This window comes from Tubulanus polymorphus, chromosome 1 (assembly GCF_964204645.1).
Source record: "Tubulanus polymorphus chromosome 1, tnTubPoly1.2, whole genome shotgun sequence".
Taxonomy (NCBI): domain Eukaryota; kingdom Metazoa; phylum Nemertea; class Palaeonemertea; order Tubulaniformes; family Tubulanidae; genus Tubulanus; species Tubulanus polymorphus.
In genome coordinates, this window is record NC_134025.1 from 25098293 (window position 1) to 25122217 (window position 23925).

Sequence of the window (23925 nt, forward strand, 5' to 3'; positions counted from 1 at the left end):
TTATTTTTTTCATACGTTTAACTTTTTTAAGAATCTCATTTACCATTTACATCGAAGTAGAATAATAGTTTTTTTTATCTAAATGTCGAAGTCGATAAAGGTTCAAACAATCCAATGCAGTCGTGTACGGTAACGGGCTGTGCGTTTTCTGTATTCCATTGGATATATATTTCATTAATAGTCCATCAAATTCATACATTCATTAATTACATTTAAATGAAAAACTACACCGTATAACACCTAAAAATCAAAGTTACTCGTCGCCCATATAAATGTATTGTATTACATCCGAGAGGTCCATTCGTTCAATTTTGCAAAATATTTTAGTATCGCTGGTTTACCTATACAAGTGTGTGAGGAAATACCTGCGTAGATTTATATATTTAAATTATGTCGCGAGAACAGTTTGCCATCTCCATAAATGCCCTCTAAGATCATTCATTGAAAATCTTCCATCCAGTTTCTAATAAGGAAACATGGCGATTAATAGTTAGATATCACCTTGAATTTGAGGATGGCATGAGGAGATTGTAAGCAAACATCAAGCTCGGAAGTCCTAAACAAGAATTTTTTTTGAACAAAATGGCATTGTATCAATTCATAAGTACATATTTCATGGGCGACCTTTATGGATTTGATTGATTTTATTTCTCATTCTCATAGTTTGCACTGTTTCTTTGTGGTATATACACATTTAACCGACATAAATGGTTAATAATGATAATATATCAACTCCGTTAAAAATGTTATCTATAAATATTAACTATTATTAACAAAAAGCCTAATCCTCCAAAACTAAATCATTAGGCGTATAATATATTATTCATATCATATAAATCGTGATAGTAATTTTCAGACAGAAATGACACAAGTTATATCATAAGGCAGATTGCTAGATCACTAATTATTTCAATAAAATGAGTGTTGATACATTTCAAGAGGGAGCAAGGTGTAAGGCTGAAACTAAACTGACGCAATACAACCTGTTTTAACAAACGTACTCTATAAAGCTTAGCTTACTATTCTTTAGATACTCTCTTCTACGTCTATTTCATTATTTACAAATTCTAAATGCAATCATGGGATATATATTCGGATATGCGCCAAGCAAGATTTTCAAGCTTACGGAATCAAACTTTTTCTCATTGAATGCCGTTTCAAAATTATAGTCAAAGCCCTGCACGGAAATAGAAAAAAGCGTTTCAACTTTTGCAAAAGGCTATGAATCGTCCAACTTTTTGAATTTTCTTTCGATTATATATTCTATAAGGATATAGAACTCGGCTGAAATTAAGGCACACGCCGAGTTATGAATATATCTATAGGAAAAGAGATTTTTAGGGTGTATAAAGTGTAATTTACAAAAATAACAAGACATTCACGACAACAACAAATTTCAATTCGTATCTTCTCTCACAATTTACATTCCAATTACGTTTCCATAACTGTGCTACGTTTTCCTCACCCTAGCTTGCCAGGGTTTGATTGCTGCCGCCGAAGCTCACGCCAACGCAAACCCTGGCCAGGGTCTGCGGCCAGGGTTTGTGTTGGCACGAGCATGGGCGGTGACAATCGATCCCTGGCAAGCGAGGATACGTTTTCCTTCGCATATCGATAAGGAATGATATTTCCGCTTTTTCCTGTTGATTCCTCCTCGTTAACCCGGCTCATACGGGCACAACATTCGTAGTTCGGACGATGTGATTTGTATCGGTATTCGTTTCTTTCCGTTGGATAATCGGTGTGGGCGGAGAAATATCTTCCGGTCCAAGACGCCGCCTAGTGGTCCGCGACTGAACCCGTCGTTTATTCTCCCGCGGTGGACGTTTCGATCGTTTTCGTTCGCAAAAAATAAGCATCCTCTCGAAAGCATTGAACAAGCGTTCGATCGCGCCATCCGGTTTTTCTTGAGTTTTTATGAAAGCCATAATGCTGTAAAATGATACGATGAACATATTTCAATAGACATAGTCCGTGGGATATATATGATGAAAAACAATATTACACGATTGATATACTAAGTAATCAAATGACATGATTTCTTCAATAGCGATCTTACTAACATATTCGATTTGATGACATACATTAATTTTTTTTCCTGATCGAAGCTCGAAACAGCATTACATATACTTTTCAAGAGTGAATAGCTATTTTTATGTAGGATTTATTAGTTTTTAAGTATAAAATCCACGCATTACACGACTTATTCATACTGAAATGGTGTAACAATACACTGAAACTACATCATCGCATTTTTTCAATAATTTACGCGTGATTATTTACAATCATGTTTCACGACTTCCAAAAATAAAATCTATGTCATTTATCTAAGTTGTTGTGTATAATACCGTGATCATGTAATGCCCGGAAAAAATTCAACATATTATTTTCATTATATTATTATGCATAGCATGGATATTAAAATACATACATTAATGGAAGGTTATGAGCTTTACAAATTTTATAGATGGTTACATGATTTGAAGCATGGCATATATATCATGTATGTTACAATATGCGTGAATAAGCATGCGCAGTTTTATCTAAGGCCTGGGTATGCCCAAGTGTCAGGCGCCATTTTTTGTGATTTTTGAAAAAAATGCTTTGCTCTTTTCTCGGAGCTTTAGTCTTAAAAATTCCCAAAGATCTTTTTTCATTAGATCAGATTAGAATGGGTTGAGATTCTGGTCTTATTCTTAACCTTGACCTTCTTGTCCAGACCTTTAAGTCAGTGATGAGTTTTTTTATAGCGGTTTTACATCCAGAGATCTTGTTCATCTCTGTGTTTGGTGATCTATCCATTCGCGAGATTGTGATTGTTTGGAAGCTTTTACTCTGAAGTCTACTTTTTCAGATTCATTGCCGTAACGACAATTATACACGGGTTCAATGCCTTTCGTTGAGAACAATTCCCTGGGTTCGTATGCAGTGAGCTTTTTCGAGTCAAGAACTTTGCGACACAGATAGTTCGTGCCTCTTCTGATTTCGCAAAATAAACAATTGATGAACTAATTTCAAAGCTGTTTAAAGCTTAAAAACGAGATACGGTGATTTCAGTTTGTAGCATTCACAAGCGGTGCAGCGACCCGGCAACTAGTAGATAATATAGCACCGGAAGTAGAGTAGTATTAGAAAACGATGTATCGTTTCGCAAATCCCATGCTCAAGTGATTATAAATATACATACGATGAGTATTGTTTCGGATTGCATGCTGTTGAAAATCATAAAAATATGTTTTTACTTAATGGCGCACGAAAAAATTGATAAAATACATATGGCGACTACACTCAGCAGAATTATGGATTTGACCACAGGTTGAATTTTCGGAGCAGAGGCTGAAAAATAAAAAACAACAATAATTAAGTGGCAAATTTTGTATACCAATTCTTGGGAAAAACTAATCAGAATCTAAATTGAGGTGTACATGATAACCCAAACATCAAATTTACATGAATCCAATAGAGGAAAAATATCTTCATACATATTCAAATATTTTAGACCGATTTTTAAGATAACTCATGAACAAACCTGTGTAAAGCTCTGGAGAAATGATAACTATTTCTGATCTTAAGATATCTTTATTGCGGTAACGTACAATACATCTGTACTCGGCCGAAGCCTCGTTTTCGCTGATAGTTATCTCGAGGGTACTGGATACTGTGCCGTCGTATAAACTCACAGTAGCGCCACCTATTATCCGCGGTGCATATTCAGCAGGCGGCCACTTGCGCCAGATAATGTCAATAACGCTCGGATGGCTGGTTTTGTCCGTTTGGCAGCGCAGTAAAACTTTGTCGACATTTTTTGAAACAGGTAAATTACTAAACGATCTGTACTCTTCCAACGGCATCGACGGCGATGAAAGAACTACCGTTGAAGGGGGATCTGAAAGATAAAAAGTGAAAAGAGTGAAATTTAAAAACCCAACAAATATCCTTTTGTTTATCGGAATTTTTAAATTTAACTTACAATTAACTTGGATGGTAACTGCAGGTGACGATTTGCCCACCGATTCGGCCGCTTTACACCAGAGAGCGTGGTTGTTCGCGTCTTTATGAACGACCGTTGAATATACGAAATAGCTATCGTCGAGCGAGTAGTTGACGGATCTGAATTTGAAAGGTCCGTCTGGCAAGAGAACAGGCGGCGGATTTCCGTTTTCAGCTGTACACGTGATAATCAGAATTTCACCCTCGTCTATCGGGTTCTTGTTCAAATTGATTTTAACCGCGATCGGTTTTAGATAGTTACCTATCAAAAACAGAATACACGTATATCACTGACAATGAACCAAACTTACATCAATCTTTTTCTCGTGCTTTAGAGCACTCAGTGCATCCAGATATTCGACTTACCAAGTATGTCTATTTGCACCGGATCGCTTTCGATCGAGCCGTATCTGTTTGCGGCTTGACAAATGAATCTACCACTCCTACCGCCTAAAGTTGTTTTTGAAACCTCTGACGCTGGTAAACCAGAACTGCCAGCCTTGGAAACCTCGTCTCGGAACACCTGGAACGGTTGACCGTCATTGGATAGCCGTGACCACGTATACGTTATGGGAAGTACTGGCCAATTCAGTCCGGTCTTCTTGTAGGCATTGCAGACGATACGGTCGTAATGATTAAGTAGAACTCGAATGATTGGAATTCTTGGAGTGATAGATCCAAGTAAATCCCCAAATGCTTCATTGTACATGTATGGCTTGGCCGGAGGACAACACACTGCAAACGAAAATACATTCATCATGTTCGTATTTCACATTTTGTGAAAAATATTCTAGTAATTAATTAATAAACGTTCACATGATTAGTCTAGATAAATTCTGTTATCATTCGATGAATTCTTTAATTGAATCAAATATTCGCTGGTTTTATGGACGAAGTTTGGCATTATGAAGGGCATAGTTCTCAAAAACGCTGGACCTATTATTGCCTGGTGATTGTTCTTTTTCTAATTTAGCACCTAACAATTTTTTCAGCATGCGGTCCAGACACCAATCTCAGCATATATACATATACATATATATATGTACGGCAATTCACGTGTCGAATTGATTTACATTATGTGGCACTTTTAGTGTGATTACGTGTCGGATAAATGCAACTGTGGATAATTGAGAGAAGTTAGTTTACGGGGCACTGTGGACAATTTTGACAAAGTATGGATTGTCGAACAACAGTATATACTTATTGTATAGAGTGTCGTTGACATAAATAAAACACTCATGTCAGATAATCGTATGTACTTGTTAATTAGTGATCAAAATAATTAGTATTTATGTTATGATATATAAGCGATCTCAGAGCAGTTTCCCGGCTCGATGTCAGTAGTGAGAGCGTAAGATATGATAAACATACCAATCTTGATTGCACTCGAACGCGTTGTACCAAGGACTCTTTTCGTTTTAAATATGATTTAGAAGAATTTATGATATATGATTTATGATTTAGAAGAATTCTTTCAGATTCTTTCTTTCATTGAAATCTCTGAATAATTCCAAATAAAGGGTATGGTTCTAATTTGCTTACCTGATAATTTTTTGACGCTGCTGAAGACCTGCGCGCCAGTTCCGCAGGACCAGGTACCGGAATGCTCATACGCGTTCAGGTAGTAGATGTAAAGCCTGTAAAGCGAGTCTCCGACGCATTCAACTTTCAGACGACTTTCATCGTAGATATTCGATTTATCGAAGCTACACGACTCCGAATCGACGTTGATCGTCAAATTGTGATCGTGATTTTTCCAGTAAACGTTCGAATCGCAAACACTCGGCGTCCGAGATTTGATCGTGCATGTTATGATAACGGTAGAGCCCTGAGTTTGCGTACTGTTGTTGATCTCCACCTTAGAGTGACTACTTAAACATTTCACCGCGAACAAACCTGAAATGATAAGATTCATGGGGAATTTTGAATATTGTAGAAAAAAACCGACAGGAACAAATAAATTGACTATAAAAAAGCAAACATTTCTTAAGATTGATTCAGAAAGAATACATCGGTTTGAGAATTTTGGAAAGTGAAAAGTGGGACAAGTTTCCATTTTTTACATTGCTTATATTGGTGCCTACTCTACTTTTACCCCTGTGCGTGGTGATAAGACAAGAACGATACCATACTGTGTCTTAAGATCTGTGTCGATCATAAACCTTTTAGACAGAGAATCTATCTCCGGGACACAATGTCTAGATGTTTCATCTTCTTTCGTTTCTCACAATGAGCTGCACTGATCACAAAATGTCAGCTCCTATACCGCCTAACCGAAGCTCCGATGCCTTCACGGACAAATAAGCATTCAGCTCAAAGTCACGTCATTAATTACAACAGCGTGACACCTCATTAACGTTCTGCTGGCGACTGCTGTTTGTTCTAGGGTTTGTGTGGTTTCGAATTTAAACATGATCATATATCGATTTCAAATCGGAATTGTCGCGCGTTTCCAAAAGCCGACAAGAGCTTCAAAACAAACATCACGTAGTATTGGTTTATCGTGAAGGTTTATTGAAATCTTACAGTAAACGAATCATCGCCGGTATAACGGCTCTATATACGCAACCAGACGAGTTGCCTCCATTTCAGCATCCTGTATCACGTTGCGATTATTATTCGGCTTAGAATCTGCGCCTGTCTCATCAGATAGACTGACGAGAGTTCATGCGAAAAATCCGCTGAGATCGCCGTGATCGCGGATAGATGTTTCCGGAAATATGAATATAATATATACATGTATATGCATAAATAAATGTATGCATTTTTGCCGCGTTTCGAGCTATCGGGCGTCGCGTGTAAGACTTGAGCGTTCGTGTAAATCTACGATCGAGATTTTGAAATATTTACCTCGTAGTCGAAGACAGATTAGTATTGTTAGAACAACACCGATACTGGCAACTTTAACCTGTAAAATACGAATAAAAACAAATGCATTCCAGGTGAAAACGGGATTAAGTTAATTAACTACGAGTTGTCTGTAAAATGAAGATACCATTGATTTTTCACAACTGTTGTTCGCTTATTCTTTAGTTCTGCCACTTTCGCAATAGATTTCTAAACTATTTCGGTTTACTCGATTCAACATGCGTACAAATATACATAGATAAAAACAAAACGTATGAAAATTCGAAAAGATTTATGACGTTTCAATTTGTAATTAAAAATGACATAATGTCCACGGAAAAAAAATCGATCATAATTCAATTGGGATTTTATGCATATATATATATTCATGATATTAAGTGGCTACGAACAACATTTCCCGTTGACATTTATCAACTGGGCCTAACCCTGTATAAATACATTTTCTGCAATATTTACGTTTATTTTGGGCCATCACATCCGAGTTATTTATACGCGGCCTTAATAACATGGTCAACAGTCTACCGGGTAGATTTATATGGCGTTCCCTGTACGTCAAGAGACACTTGAAAAAAATCCCCGCCATATTGACAGTAACGATGCACATGTATAACAATAAGTGATATTATACGTATATGTTCGCTTCCCGACATGAAGTACAATATTCATATTTATGTACTAGTCACAGTAACAACATGTTCTAATGTGTCAGTCACAGGGTGAACCATTACCGAAAAATGCTGTCGAGCTAATTTGTGGTGGCAAAGTTCGTGGAATCCTCGAAATAGCTTTCCAATAGGTTCTGTTGCCGCTATTTGATACTTGACTACTGTCGGAAACCGCTTTCAAATATACACACTTCCTGTTGGCCACATTTTAAAGTGGAAGGCAAAGTACGTCACAAAAATGCATCTTAATGCTAAATATATGGCATAAAAAGTACTTGTTTATGCTTTGGCTGAGATTTTGATATTTTAAAAATGAAATACATGAGATATGTAAATGTATTCATCATAATCTATATGATATATTGGAATAACTAAATGCAATACTGAAATTTCAAGATATATTTTCTAACACTTTTGCAAGAACGAAAAAAGAACAATATCAAGTTACAGAAGTGCACATTATTTTCTTCGAAAAGATACGAAATAAACGCCATACTTGACAACTTTCATATTTCATATTGTAAGTGACTACATACGTCTACAAATGTATAAAAAAAAACTATTGAATGTATGTTTTGGCAATTTTCCACAAATTCTTTCGCTTCTTTCGGCACAGATCGATTCGTTCGTCATCTTTGCTTCAATCACGATATCGGGGACAGAGTTTTGTGCAATCCGTGATTATTTTCGTTTTTACGACCTATCGCTGCCACTGATTGAGTTGTTTGCTGGAACCGGCTCGGGTTTCTCGTTCGAAAATTATCATCGGTCAATCAATTCAGGCAGCTCAATAAACACTTGGACTGAATTCGATCGGATATACTCAGTCACAATACATATATATCATATATATGTATTACGAATATTTTTTTCAAAATCCAGAAATTTATTTTCGATACGAAGTTCAGGATAAAAGATCAAATATAGAAATTTTTACCAAACAATAAGTGCATTTGTTAATGGAGTTCGTTAGAGTGAAGGGGCTGGAATGTTTGATGATTACGGAAACGTATTTGGAAATCGTGCCATTCCTTATATGAATCAAATTCAAATGTCATTTCAAACCATTAAACGCAAGTATTTAATACATTCTCTAAACCTTTAGGATATTCCATTTGATGATACAGAATGTAAAAATTTGTTATCAATATTCAAAGTACGTCCTAGCTTTATAAAATACCGTTGCATTACCGAGATGAGTATATGCTTTATATACATATATGAGATGCTTTATCGATATTGACGCCGATATTACGATGTAAACGAAGTTATAACAAATCAATCGCTTGCTAAATCGATACCAGACGTAGCTATAAGAATTATACAGTTATGAATAAAAACATTACCGGATGAGTAAAACATCTAAGTCTCTGTTTTCGCTCTCAATCGAGGTTTTTGAATATAGTGCCGTTTACTGTTATAATTCTTGTAATGTGTATTTCGTAATTTGCAACATGTTTCAAATACTTTCATATTCTCGGCAAAAATCAAGTTCGTCCAAATCATTTGTCGCGCGATATAACAAAATGATTAATCTAAATAAATATAAATTAATCTAAATATATATTTAGACTCCTGAGTCATTTCGACTCAGGATTTTCAACTTCACGGTTGTGAAAACCCCCTTGAGTTGAAAGAGTACATTTTTAGAGGCAGATAATCTAGCGAAAAGGCGTTAGATCTTGCGACCGTCCCAAAGGATGCATTCCCTCGTACTCAGCATCACGACATTTAGATCTTTATACAAGCATTAAGCCGTATGAATGACTCGTAACGAACGCCATAGTAAAGCGATAAATATTCTTTTATTTCTCAGAGAATGAATGTGTCTTTTATCGTAAATTTGCCTCCGCCAAATAGAAATCACGGCAATGAAAAGGATTGGCAGGAAACGCCTTCAAACTACGTTTAGACTTTAGTCAAAATCTATAGCCATTGATTGGTATTCCATGTAAGAATATTTCCAACTAAAACGTTTTTTATCTTCTTAACATTTTAACAGCCTACTGCTAAATCTATACTTCAGCTCGATGGAATGTTCAGACAAATTCAAACAAAGCACTCCCCATTATAGACGTTGTTTAGTGTTTAGAACTATTTGATATCCTACGTGCTGCAGGGCGGTGTCTATTGCGATCAAATGAATGTGGATATTGTTATGTCATCATTTATTAAATTCCAATTCATCCGCGGTAACAAAATATCGTCGGCGTGCTATTTATAAAACAAGTTGAAGGTGATATCTTTGTCTCGAAGCCTTCAAGGTTTGATGTTATATCGTTTATTTCCAGATTAAATTCTAATAAGGGATCCCGTGCGCGGAGAAAACAATTTCATTTATAACTTTTGTTCAATAATCTTTCCAGCAGTCGAGACTTGCTCGTTGCCCAGGTCGCGCGTTTCAGGACTGCATTATACCTGGACAAAACAGTTCTACGTTGTATCCATAGTAACGGGAAAAGCCTGTGGGAATTTTATGTTCGTTTGAATACAGCGGGAGGACTGTTGCGCCGGATTGATGTATGAATGCGTTGTTACCGATTTGATGGCAGTTTTATGGTTATGCCTATAATTGATGATTCTCAGTTAGGGCAATGACTCGAGTCTATCGGGGCACCTGATATGATACTAACCACGAAAAACGTCCGTAGCTTGATATTCGTGGGTATTGATCCTCTTGATGCGGTTTCCTTGACATTCATCTCTCCAGTCTGACCGGGTATCCGCGTGTAAATATTTAAAATGTCACTAATCGTTAATCTATTGTTTGATAAACCATTACCGCTCTAAATCCAATTCATTCGTCATCCTGATAATAGCGAGACCGTCAAGACGTTTGATAGCATTATAACGTCTTGCCATTGATTCTTGCCACAATTTTCCGAACAAACGTTTTAACGATCACTTATTCCGAAAATGCATTTTTGCTTTATTTATTCTTGATGATTAATTAGGGTTGATCATGGTTTTTCACTGGTGACACAACAGTAAATCTTATTCAAATCATGGACTCTAAAATGAAGTTCGTGTTCAAATTAATTTCCCTTGTCTTTCGCTCCCAATTCCTGCGCGAAATGCCGTTTTGGATGGGATTGGCCAAAAGGATGACGTTGTGATAAGTAGAACAAAACTTGGCGCCATGCAAGGTTAACTTTGTCCACTTTAAGTGAGAGAAAATAGGTATCGAATTACTCTAATTTCAGATAATAGTTCACGCGTCGGGTCATTACGAACTGTTGACACTTTGTAGTGGTAAATAGTACAATTGTCGCCTTCAAGGAATTGCAAAGGCCACTTACTCATGAAACCTTGCGAGATGATAGTACTTTAATAGATGGGAATATTCGATTATGCTAGTCTGGTGTTTTATCGCAAATTTACTCGAAAAGCAAATCGATGACCAGCCGTCACCAGAATTCATAGCAAAACGTTGTTTCCATAACGACAAGATCAGGATCTAAAAATTGGTTTACTACGCTTGCTCAGATCTGGTACCCAATAACCCGGCCTCGTTCGGTCGACTTGAGACTTAGAAAGAAATGCAGAAAATGCAAACGTTAACATCTATTTTCGTACGCGGAATTAAAGCTAATTTGTTCAAGGTAAAACGCGAATATCGAACGCGCAGGAAGCCATAATAAGAACGAAGGCGCAAATGGGAGCTCACAGAAACATGCACAGTTTCGCATATTGTGAGTAGGTTTCTATAGCAACCATGGGTACAGATCGCCTAGCAGTACCGATGGAAATTGCAGCTCACACGCGGACAAAATCCATCAGATCCTGTAACCAAAACAACCAAAGGACAAATATCGGATTGTCAATTAGGCACCCATCTATTCAACGACCACCTTACGACGTACTTTTTCATTTATGGAGTTTTTTAATTACAAAGTATAGATATCGATAAACCACGAGGTATCTAAATTCCTAGAGAATCTTCAGAAATTAAGAATAGAGACCACGCCCTGGATACGCGTTGTGAATAGTGCACTGCTCGACCGACTTCCAAGCGTTTCCGCTGTCAAAATGGTGCGGAACCGGAGACATCCTGAAGATGACATTTCACATTATCCGAAAAACCATACTACAGACAAAGAATAGATTTTGGCTGTGGTTCAAAGGTCAACGTAATGTCAGAAATCTTAGTTTGTTATAACTTCGCCGCAGGCTCCTTTGAGAACTGATGTGATAATCTGCTATGTAGTCATCGCATCCACCGTTAATAACATACCGCTCTATTCTATTAAGACTCGAGTGGGTCTTATTTTTGTCCGTCTTTCTGTCATTTATTTGCAGACTATACGAAGTCTTCTGAAATGACTAGCGAGACGATGAATACAAAACAGGCTGGAGCAGTGCTAATTTACTCGATGCGCTAAAACCTGCAATAATAGTTCCTTGATTACGAGCTAGAGCAAACCATTGTGACGACTCGAATGGCTGGGATATTAATTAATCAAGATGGCTTCGTTTCAGAATTCTTGCGTAACATGGTAAATTTAAGTAGTTGCTTCAGGGCACAGGTTTAATGGTCGAAGGTTACGATGCTTGTACTGCGTAACACTGTGACATTTCCCTTGAGTGTGCGTATGCATTTTGTGCCTTCGACGCTTATGACGCGTTATTAATGCACACAGATATTACGTCTCGCAATTCCTCATGCGATTCAATTCCTGAAAATGATACGTAGTTTCATCATTACCATTCAATACTTTATTGAATAAATTTATGAGTTTTTATTTGTATTTACAAAGCTAAAAGATATCTTGAAATACAATTTCCTTTTCGATCTTAGGTCGATCTTAGTCCATGTTGAATGCGTTTTACTTGAAATAGCACGTATTTTAAACACATTAATAACTTCAAACTCGAATCTAGCGTCGGGTGGAGCGTTGCAGCAACATGCTTTTAGCATTAATTGACGACGGACATGAAAAATTAATAGCTTTTATGATTAATGTACCGAGCACTTCTGTGCAGTCTTAAATGGTCAGGTCTGGAGCAGGGTTATCAGGTGTGAAACAAGAAACACGAGTGGAAATAAAGATCAGAATTCTCCGCCGCTTGTCATTTTTATGAGCAGCATTAGATTCTTTCGAGCGGGGCCACTTTGAACCAGCATGGTGACGTTGAGATAATGTCCCATGGTAGATCCTCCTGGCAGTGGTCCAGTCAACGACGTCCTGGGAAACGCGAGAATCGATGGTCTACAGGGACGTTGTCATATTTGAGAGCTCAGGATTGATTTCCACCATTAAACTACGGGATCCTGGGACGACGCGCATCGTGAAGTCAACAAACATGTCGGCCAGTTACATCGTCTGCGTAGCACAAACCATGCTCAGGTTACCGTCCAGGCACACCCAGACCTTGGAATTTGATGTACATTTCAGATGTCATTGAATGTAGTCGGGCATTGATTATGAGTCACGAAATTGTCTACTAAATTATTATATATATTATATAAGCTTCTACATTATGGTCCATGCCAATTCGTCAACCCTAACCTCAGCATGGGTTCTGGGACTTCATTTTTATGTTTGGTCCACTGGGGCGCCAGTTTTATGGGCATATTCGTGCTACGAGTAACCATATCTGATTCACAATTTCCATTCGACGCCAACTGATTTATCCGTTCACGTTATGTTAGAGATGTCGAAGTTTTCTATCGATTGGAACCCCTTAGTCACTAGTAGTAGTAGTAAGATCGGTGCGAAGTTCGGTGCATCGGGCCGATACCAGTGGCATCAATTACCATCCAATGCTATCGTCGGATGCATCTTGTCAAATAACCAGCCACCATATAAAACGACGATTCAGATTTTGCGGTGGCTTACCATGAGTCACTTTGAAACAGTAAACTGACCGCGTCGTTTTCGGTACTTTCCTTAATCCATCTTCAAACATGACGTATATAATCTTCTTCAGACGAGTCATAAAATTTCGATTCCGCGGTGACCTGAGGGAATCGACAGTCAGAGGTAGCCATTCCAAGAAATCGGAATTTGTCATCTCGGATAAAAATCAAAACGTGAAATCATAAATCATAAGGGGGATCCCTGGGAGTTTTTTTGGTCAATAATTGTCTCAGGTTTTCGTCCCGAGGTGGAAAATCACCAGACCTCATTATAGGTGCGGACTAACACCAACCCTTGATTGCTTGCAGTCGTTTACAAATCTGAGGGATCAGTTGGAATTAATTTCGTCAGCTTTGAATGATCACCCGTTAGCGTTAGCATCTAATGGCCTCTGCATCGATTTGAAACTCGAAGACAAAGTGAAGTATTATGCACCCTTACAGATTTACCAGTTCAATTGTGATTTTCAGGACGACTAGATTCGTGTCACATCGGTGAGAAAATGTCACCTAGATAAGGGTCAAATTGATGTCACACTCGGAGCTAATGGTGGAAAAGAGTGCAGAAAATTTGTCGAGTGAGTCATATTATGAATGGACGAAGATGCACTCCATCGATTCTACACTTTGACAGAAGCCGTATATTTCAAGGTCTCCGCCATTTAGGACAGAATCCAATTATAGTACCGAACCTTATTCAACGCCGTATAATTACATTCAATTTGATTAGACACAGGACTCGCGGTTTAAATATCAATTTTGATCAACGAGTTAGTTGGAAAAGGATGTTACCAGCAATGCTTTAATACATAGCGAGAATACGCGCATCTTGCACCTTATAGGGAGCTGGTGACATGTAACCCATTAAATCAAGTCCGGTAGTACCGGTGATATCCATAATACTGACTTATAAATATGGATTAATTGAGTTCGCAGCTATACATACAATGTAGTTAGGACCTGCAGACCTCATCAGTAAATCACTCTATCAAATATAAGTAGCTAAATGACATGGGCAAACACATAAACCTCTAATGGACAGGGACCGAACCACTTTCGCGTCATTGGCCATTCCAGACATCGCTGTCGACTACTTACTGAGATAAGCAAAATTAGATTTAAATGAAAATCAAAACATTAAAGGACTTAGTATTTGATTACGGATTGCAGATCTATTTGTACGGATGGCTTCGTAGAAGTCTTCCAATTCGGCTGCTTATATTTTTTTTATTTTGCCGTGTACCAAACATCCGGTCATTCGTGATACCAATTCCTTTTGGATATGAAACTATGTTTGCAATGTCGTTTAATATCTAGATTGTTTTTGAAGAGCGCAGACAACGTATCTGTTTTATTTTACATCAGAATCAATATATCGTTGTAATTTTGTCGTTAAACGCATAGCCGTCATGAATAAAACACAATCCACGCTACTACAGCCTATACGCGCAATACGAGAAGCATCGCTTCTCTCTGGTTATCGTGATCATGATTATTGTCGATGAAAATCTTTATAAAGAACGAAGCCTGTTGGAAATAATCCGTTCTGTAAAGTCTGGCGTATATTGTATCGTGTGACTTATTGTTCATCGTTACATAAAGGGGACAACTGCAGTTCACGCATTTTCAATGCCTTTGTCGCCAAGTTTTTTATTCTCTGATAGGGAATTATTTCGATATTTCCACCCGCATGATATTTCCTGTTGATATGCAGACGCATCCCTCGACAATATATAAAAATTAGCGGAAAATCAACAACGCCGAGCCACTTTACAGAAATAGATCATTGAAGTGTTTAGATTTTATCGAAAAGAGAAACTGGTTGAAGAATTGCTACAGGGGACATTTCTAAGTTGGAAAGCTTCGGAGGAAATGAATAATGCGGGTTTTTATTCACCATGTATCTCGGTCAGCCCCCGCCTTCTAAACAAGGGGCCCTTTCTCAATATGAATAATGCATCAGTAATCTGCCAAGGCCGCCGTATATCACAAGATAAAAATACTAAACGAAAAAACGTTCCAGGGAAAATTAATGCGTATATCTAGGTTATCAGGTTTAGACAGAAGAAATTATACTTGATTTAGCTTAGCTAGAGCATTTATAGATTCCATGGGATATTATACTGCATCTTTTTGCTATTGCGTTGTACCTTTCGAACTCATGATACTCACCATGTCACACGTCTATTCTGATGATATCGTAGTAATCCAGGTTCCTCTTGCAGCTCGTACGCGCAAAATAAATCCACGCTGATTGCAAAGATATTCCGGAAATTTCTGTCGACGAATGCAAATCATTCCAGATTAATTTCCAAAACGAAATTACATAGTTTTTCGAGAGAAGATTTTTATCGCCACGCGCGCGAAACGACTGTAAATCAGAAACGAGACATCGGAGTCGATTGATGAAGCGCGCGAAAAATCGACGAAGACTCGGCAGAACGGCAAGAGCAGATGCGGAGAGAGAAACAGATGAAACCGAGCGGGTAATAGTGCTGCTACCTATTCACAGCAGAAACATTCAATTGTAGGTCAATTGTTGACGAATGGGCAAATACTAGCAAAATAATCACGTTTGATTACTACTGGCAAGGTTTGTGCCGTGGTAATTATCAATTCTTCGAAAATGATACGTTTTTGTATGGGGGTTGCGTTGGTGCTTTATTGATAAACGGCGGTGGTGACATTCATGATGATCTGTTGGCATAAACCTAAATCAAATAGCTTGTCACTTCCATTTATGATTGATAAAAAAGAAGTCGTTGCGTAGTTGATAGATACCACGTCGATGATGTAGTCGATATTTTAGTAATAAATGTTTTCAGGGCTCCTGTCGTTTTTTTTTTGCGGGAAACTTACCTCGGTATTTTGTCTAATCCTCGGACAACGGAGTCAAGTACAATTCTTCTGTAAAATTGTTTGTACAGTAAACCTCGCTTTATACTCGGACACAGCCAACACGGCTAATTTGGACGAAAACGAAATCATCCTATCCTGAACTCGGACTTCGGACCTATTTTACCGGTCCCAGTTCGTGTAAAGCGAGGTTTACAGTATCAGATTCTTATTTTCTGAATTTATGAATCATTTTGACCTTTCCCCTCATTGATGTGACCGAAGGTATGCGGACTATTTTTGCGTCAACCGCAAAATAAGTTGTTTCCGCCTTTATCCAAATTATGGGTCGTATTATAGTTATACCTCATTTGTGCAGTCGTTTTCAGCAAGAAATCGGCACAGCGGGTGCGAATTCCATTAATTTTCTAATTTTTACCAGTCCAGTACAGATGGAAGTGTCACGGATGCAATTCATCAAGAGCTTACTTAGACTTTTCTTCGAAATGTTTTATTATTCATAACAGGCAGGCCCATGCCGAGCTATTTTTCGGGGCAACGACTCTCCTTCAGCGCGAAAAGACACTTTCCTTTGAAAAAGGACAGATATGATTTTTTCGATAAGCTAAACTTTAACGTGCCATTTATGATCGAATTTTTAATATTCATTTGCGATATTCAAAAGTAACATACTGTATTTACAAACAATTTTGCCGAATGATTACTTTTTAAATTCCAAAAAACAGAAATTGTATCCAAATTTCGAAAAATCTTGACACTAATTTACTAGCACTGACTTTTTGAAGGGCACCACTACTCGCTACCCCAGAAACCCCCTTCAAGGCCTGAAAGGCTCAATTCTGGAAAAGCCTCAAATATCCATGTTTCGAAAAATCCTCTACAGCTTTCAGAGACAAAAAGCTTATAACGAATATATTCAATGTTTTAACATCAACCTTTTATTGGGGTTCTTTAAGACCTAAACAAGTGAAACATCGATACAAAAATAGTAAACTACAAATTCGTCTCAATTTGTATAGGAAACCCTTTGCCCTGCTATAAGAATATAGCTTAGTCATCAAAATCTTGAGTTCAAAAAGAATTTCTATACGAGAGATAAAATCGTAAAAATCATTCAATGAATCGTCAATTTTTTTCTTTAAATATTAAGTTCATTGGTGTCTTAAATGGCATTCATTTTCCATTCCATTACAAAATGAACTTTTCTAAATATATAAATATAAACGTGCATTCCATGCATTGTATCGCTAAGTATCTGAACTGGCCATGAAAATACTGCATGCGCGTCGACACTGTGCTGCCATCTATCTATCAGATCCAAAAGTTTGCAACGGTGTTTCTGACACATCACCACATCTATCATCGCCGCACCACAACTTGGCAGTGAAATATAATTTACATAATAGTAAACCGAATATACATAGACAATCAATATATACACACGGCTTTACAGGTTGTTCAGTAACCTCTCTAGGCTATATATAAATAATCCAGAAATATCATATGACACAAATGATGAGGAGGAATCTATCAATACGAAAAACAAGACAACTTCTCAATCCACATAAATAATTCTCAGACAAGAATAAACTAGTTCGATTTCATATAGCATACCGGTAGTACATCAAAGGTCTACTTTTCCCCTGGAAACATTTTTTTCACACCCGGAATCTATGCAAGCGGTAAATTGAAAAAGAAAAAAAGTTATTCATCTGAGCAAAAGAATATCAGCATATTCATACGTAACATGATGAAATCATTCCACCGTTAAACTGAAAAAACAACCATAAAATTGCATCCTTCTTGTAAGCTAATAAACATAATGCTTTACATTCTAATGAACTATGCACCATGAAAACTAAGTCATGGTAAATTAATGCTCGGTCATTTAAATATCGGTATCGAGATCAAACATGATCGAATTGGAGAATTCGATCGGGCATTCCATCTTTTCCACTGGTGTTGGTTCATCCCAGCTCAACATGGTTTCCACTTCGCTCGTTTTAATACGTTCCGCAGTATTATTAACTTGCTCGGTGTTGTCAGCTGACGGCTCATCGACGTTAGACTTGTCATCGCTGTCTACTTCATCACTCGGTTTATCATTCGGGGCGGTCAAGTTGTTATTGTTATTACACGTGGCCTTTTTTCGTTTCGATTTCGATCGCTTGTTCGGTTTCTTGCCGGTATTCTTCGCGTTGTTCTCCTCTTCGAATTTACTCGTTTCGTCCGCGTCGACCATGCTCTCGTCGACGCGACGGCTTTCGTCCATTTTCGTCGTCGCGCAATTTTCGACCTTCGTCGATAACTCGTCGACGGCCGCCGGTTTGCCCGGGACCGGACTCGCCTCATGGATCGTATCGAAAGAACACGCGCTGTTTATATCGCTCGTCCGTTCGTCCGGTAAAAACGTGTCGTCTTTCTCCGAATCGCTGGCTGCCTGATTCGCGTTGTTATCGTCGCCGTGGTCGTCGCTACTGTACTCGGAGCTGCTGTGGCGGCGTTGGCGACCTGAGATTTTCGCTTCGCGTTTTCGCATGCGGCGTCGTTTACTTTTCAGCGTCGTTTTCATCGAATTGACGGCGGCGTTCGGCTTGAAACGAGTCGTGTCGATGTGATCGTTAAACGACACCGATTTGCGTATACCGCACTCGTCGGACTCGTTACCGGTGCGCGGACTGTCCGACGAATACGACGGCATACTCTGCGAACGCACGTATTTATTTCCCTGAGCGTTCGCTTCGTCGCTCGATTCCGACATGCTTAAACTGCGCGGTTTTAATATTCCGTGCAAAGACGGAGACTTTTTATCATGGATCACTTGAATATCGGGCGACTTTATTGGTGATTCTGGATCATCTAGCACATCGTCATCAGACTGACTCTGAAAAGTAAAATCATTCGTTATCGAACATTATCTGTTTATCTCATTCCCTCAAGCCACAAAATTCAGGGAACCAATAAATTCTGCCAACAAGGATTCCAGAAACCAGTGGCCAATTGATCAGTAAAGGCTTTAAGCCTTATTTGGTTCAATAGCTTATCTTACAACTTAATCCAGGCTAATAATGACTAGTCATGAATTAAGACCATATTTGGAATGACACATCAGGTACATCAGGACTGTACAACTTGGGCACTGCACCACAACTAATCATTGACATGCTATACCAAGCATTCCTCCCAAAAACATGGCTTCAAAATCTACGAACCCCGATGCGAAAAGTAAGCTTCTTTTCGTTCATTTTCGTGACGTGAAGGTGCGGTAACGTCACATTATCTTTCGTCGACTGGGAATGTTGTTTCGCATCGGCCTCTAGTTCATCCAGACTTTTACTGAGGCTGGCGTCAGTGAGGAAGAGTTTCTCCTGGAAAATTTAACAATGTAACAATCAATGTTGGTGAGAGTGGGGACATATGAGATCTAGACAATACAGCTAGTCTATAGATTAGATACCTGCTGATGAAAGGTAACTAATTAAGAGAACTAGTGTTCAAGCTGTATCATCATCCTTAATCATTAAAGATGGATTCATTTCCTAGGTAACATTGATACCTCGAAAGATGATCATAGATAATATCGCAGCTGCGAATAGAAATACAGCTGTTCGCGAAATAGATTCTCGTGTATAAGAGAAGAACTAGGCGTTTTACACAAAAAAATAAAAGGCGTAATGTAACATTCATATAGATACAAGTTCTAGTAAAAATACATGTACTGGTAAACGCCCTCATAGAGCAACATAAACCTGTAATCAATATACAGTAATAATGTAACTGAGCTACTAGATATTTTCATAAAGCCTATCAACCTCTTATCAAGGGTACTAACGTAAGATATGGATATATTTGTAATGTCAATTTGCAGGGACAGGTCACTATCGCACCAAATTCAAACACCTTATTTATCCCTGCATAATGGGAACAGTTGTTCGCATATTAAGAAATCTTGTCCCAATACCCCGATTAATAACTCTTAAATTTAAATTTTAAGATCTAAACTTCAGCGCTGCTCACCTTATTTACTGGTGCCATACTTATAATATTTTGCACTCTTCGAAAAAACTAGATTATTTCCAGTAGGTTCTCAATGTTTCTATCTAGATTCTAGAGTGTCGGTATTGAAACCGCTCTCGTGTCTGATGTAATTCTGATCGATAATGTCATCAGCTTATATTTTCAACGTGTTGTATGTATATAGATTCGAACGATGGGCAACAGGTTTCAGTAATGCCCGGCGTCGTTCACCGGCACTAACGGCTGCGATAAGAGCAAATTCTTTTGAAAATGATAAATGAATCTTACTTCTTTTTCGACGAATCAGTTCCTTACATTTTATCCACTTCAGTTTATATCCATAACCAACACAACAATTAAACCCACCCTCACTACCTATCTGAACCAATAGATCAAAAGTTTTTGAACAGTTTTAACTCTTCTTAGTGATTAGAACGATCTAAAAACTTGCGTCAACAGTGAATCTTAACCTTGGCCTACTTACCCACATTGGAAATAATAAGTTTCTCCAAAATATCACCACAATCTCAACAAATAAAGCCCTGATAAACCTGAACTGATATCGAGTCATGGACCAAACTTTTGCTGATGATAAAGCCATGCTAAAAACTTATCAAGAGTTCACATATACGCTAACACTTCTAACGCTCGAGTGTTTACTACATTGAATACTAGCATACTGTCATCTTTGTCCTATCCATTATTTAGCTCAACTCCGGCAATGTTGTCATTCATAGCTCCTGACTGGTTTTACGACGATAAAAGAAATCTAACTCGCTATTTCAAAACGTCTAAACCACTCGAAAATTCAACTACAAAAGGACGGACTTTTAAGCAAAAATATAGATATCTTTGTTTTCAGCTCTCTGCTTCGTTTCTACTGTGTGCAGTTCGCAGATGCTGAGTAGACAGCAGCTACGCCTATGAAATCTAGATTTCTGTGAGGAGCGCGAGCGTGCGCAGGTAGTGTAGCAAGCTGTACTACAATAACAACAGACCAGGTAGATGAGAGAGAGAACTGATTCTAACTACGTATTGATCATCCAATCAGCCGAACACACATCATAATAGTTCTTGACAACTGCATTTATAATATCCTAGTAACAGAATATTGCTATACGACGATACAGATCTAAAATACTGATATTTTCTAAATTTATATCGATAGATGTGCGTCTGGTTTGATGCAGGTTGTGAATAGACTTTTACATAATCGATTGATAACTTCCCTGTTGTGCCTAGATATTGTGTCAGATGACACTGAAAAAAAAATACATCCGGCTTATGACAGCTAAGCAAAATCTTATGAAAGATTTCTAGATAAATTGATATTAAATGGCGAAATAGAAAATTAAGAATTCTGAATTCTTTTTTCATCACACAAATATATTTAAGTAAAAATTTGCAGCTCCCTTGTTTGAAAAAGTAAAATGCACTATTTCAATCGTTGATTTTCCAACTTAACTGATTTTCACCCACTTTCGCTGACTACACTAAACAATTATTGCCCTAAAGTTGCTAATCTAAAGTTAGTTGAAGATAACCGGCAAATAAATGGCAGATAAATGCATTGAAGTTTTAGTTATCACAATGTCAACTATCCACTGGTTAACTCTAACCAACTTTTGAGCAACTGGTACCCTTATCTTTTACAAATCTACCAGATCTTCAGACTCAATGAAAGATTTTTCACGATACATTTTTAATAAGCCTATAGGTCATAGGATATTAAGATCAATTTTCCTACCTCGAGTTTGTCAAGATTCGAGCCAACTTCGTACGAGTTCCACGTGTTGCGACAGTTTCTATCTTTCAACAGCAACACGGCCACGTTCTCATTTGACAGATCGACGCTGCATTGATCGGGAACGACGCGACAATTCTCGGCGAACCTCGCGCAGAAGCTGTAATAGACGGGGAAACCCCCGGAACCGATCGAAACAAATTTGATCGTTATCGTCGAGCGTTTTTCCGTTTGATCGAACGTTTTCGTCACCGAATCGCGATCGACGTTTTTCACGTGTAAAACATAACTGACCGTTTGTAAATCCTGATTACAATCGAAACCGGGAAACGAGTAACGGATAACGGCGGTACTAGAAACATCAGCATCGCCCCAGATATCTTTACTGGTCGCAGGAGCATGAGATTCGATCGTCGTTAAATTTGATTTCTCCGCGACAATTTCGTTCTCAGTCGTACCGTTAATACGACTAACAGGAGCAGGGGATGGTTCCGAAACTTGTTCCGAAGAACTTAGAACTTCGATAAGAGGTGCCGGGACAGGTTGATCTTGTACAATCGCTTCATCACTGTTTGTTTCGGCAGTTGAAGAAGATGAAAGGTCATGGTTCGAAAGTGGAATCACGGGTAAAGTGACCGCTAGTCGTTTCTTTGACTTGTCGAATTTAGCGGTGCCGCTGTTCTCATCGATCGCGTACGGAAGTTTCAAATCGAGCTTGTACCAAGCGGGCGATTCGATCTCCAGGACGAGACGTTTCTCGAAAATATCCAAGTCGACGCCGGCCGCAGATTTCAACAGCGGAAGTTCGATGTAAACGACGAGTTCTTTCGGACGAATATCGCGTTTACCGAGGGGTTCGTTACAAAACTCGTGCATTTCGATACCCGACCGATGAACGATGGAATATTTCGGAGTGATAGCACCGCCATTTTCTTTCGATGTTTCGGTATTTCCTTTAATTTTCTCTGTCTCTTCGCGTTTTGCCGCTTTTTCAGCGGTTGTCAACTCGTCGTAAGGATACGGAAAAAGATTGTCCTTTTTCGCGGTAGGTTCTGGATCAGCGTTCACTTCACCGTTGGCCGATCTGCTGCGTATAACAGTTGCCTGCGGAGTACCTTTATACTTCATTTTAGGAGATTTTACATTTTTCGGGTCGAGTTTGATACCGAACTGTCGTTGGATGCCTTCGATCGCGATGTCCTCGCACATTTTTTTGAAACTTGCGTTCGATTCCGCCATACGCATCACGTCCGGGTTGAACACGATATCGATGACTTGACATTTCTGATTCGAAGAATCGAGGTCTTCGCGGGGCGGTGCGAATGAATGAGGGACGGACCACTGCAGTCCGTAGTTTCCTTTCGGGTCTCGTTGTTTCGAAGCGGTCGGTTTATCGATGTCTTTATTTCTACAAATATTGATGAAAATCTTCTGAGTTCCGTCGTTACATTTCAACACGTAACAAGGATCCGGGTGTATGAACTTGACGTCCATGCCCCGGTCTCTTTCCATTTCGGCAATTTCTTCTTCATATTTACGCTTGTTGACAGGGTCGGATATTTCTTCCGCGTATTCGGCAAAAAGCTTACGAAACTCTTCGTTTTTGAAAGCGTCAGTTAGTTTTTGAATTTCACCCGATGACAAGTCGAGTTTCTCTAAATTACTGAACGGTTTTTCGTTGTTGGGCATGCTTTGCGTTGACGCCATGTCGCTGTTTATCTCTGGTATTTATTATTTTGACTAGAACTAGAACATTCTCCAGACTCGGCGAGATATCACTTCCGGGTTTACGTGGTGTAATAAAGCTACTTGAATTTGCATTTGGTAAATTGAACACTGATTGCCGAATCGACGAAAATTGCGCACTTTCGGCCGCGATTGAACGATATTTTCTTTCGTTTGAAAAGGTCAGTGCCTGTTAGGTG

The 23925-nt window shown here is 38.5% G+C and overlaps 2 protein-coding genes across 2 annotated transcripts; both read right to left on the bottom strand.

The window, feature by feature from the left end:
• Positions 1-1667: 1667 nt before the first annotated feature.
• LOC141914248 (uncharacterized) lies at positions 1668-15849 on the bottom strand. The gene is made up of 8 exons (XM_074805545.1): positions 15556-15849; positions 6841-6898; positions 5533-5886; positions 4357-4725; positions 3971-4252; positions 3530-3886; positions 3243-3336; positions 1668-1932 (listed from the first exon to the last, which is right to left on the bottom strand). Exons 1-8 carry the CDS (start codon positions 15556-15558, stop codon positions 1668-1670), a joined length of 1782 nt encoding a protein of 593 aa, XP_074661646.1. The 5' UTR covers positions 15559-15849.
• A 1326-nt stretch (positions 15850-17175) lies between these two features.
• On the bottom strand, positions 17176-23750 carry LOC141915006 (protein kintoun-like). Its single transcript, XM_074806365.1, has 3 exons — positions 22004-23750; positions 19452-19607; positions 17176-19123 (listed from the first exon to the last, which is right to left on the bottom strand). The coding sequence occupies exons 1-3, from the start codon at positions 23705-23707 to the stop codon at positions 18128-18130; spliced, it is 2856 nt and encodes a 951-aa protein (XP_074662466.1). The 5' UTR covers positions 23708-23750; the 3' UTR covers positions 17176-18127.
• Between the last annotated feature and the right edge of the window lie 175 nt (positions 23751-23925).

Bases quoted from the DNA above. Each gene is read 5' to 3' on its own strand.
- LOC141914248 (XM_074805545.1), bottom strand. The intron at 5,887-6,840 runs GTAAATATTTCA...TTATCATTTCAG, and splicing joins AATCTGTCTTCGACTACGAG to GTTTGTTCGCGGTGAAATGT. The intron at 3,887-3,970 runs GTAAGTTAAATT...TTTATCTTTCAG, and splicing joins AGTTACCATCCAAGTTAATT to ATCCCCCTTCAACGGTAGTT.
- LOC141915006 (XM_074806365.1), bottom strand. From the start codon at position 23,707: ATGGCGTCAACGCAAAGCATGCCCAACAACGAAAAACCGTTCAGTAAT. The intron at 19,608-22,003 runs GTAGGAAAATTG...TAAATTTTCCAG, and splicing joins CGAATCTTGACAAACTCGAG to GAGAAACTCTTCCTCACTGA. The intron at 19,124-19,451 runs GTTCGTAGATTT...TTTACTTTTCAG, and splicing joins AGCTTACTTTTCGCATCGGG to AGTCAGTCTGATGACGATGT.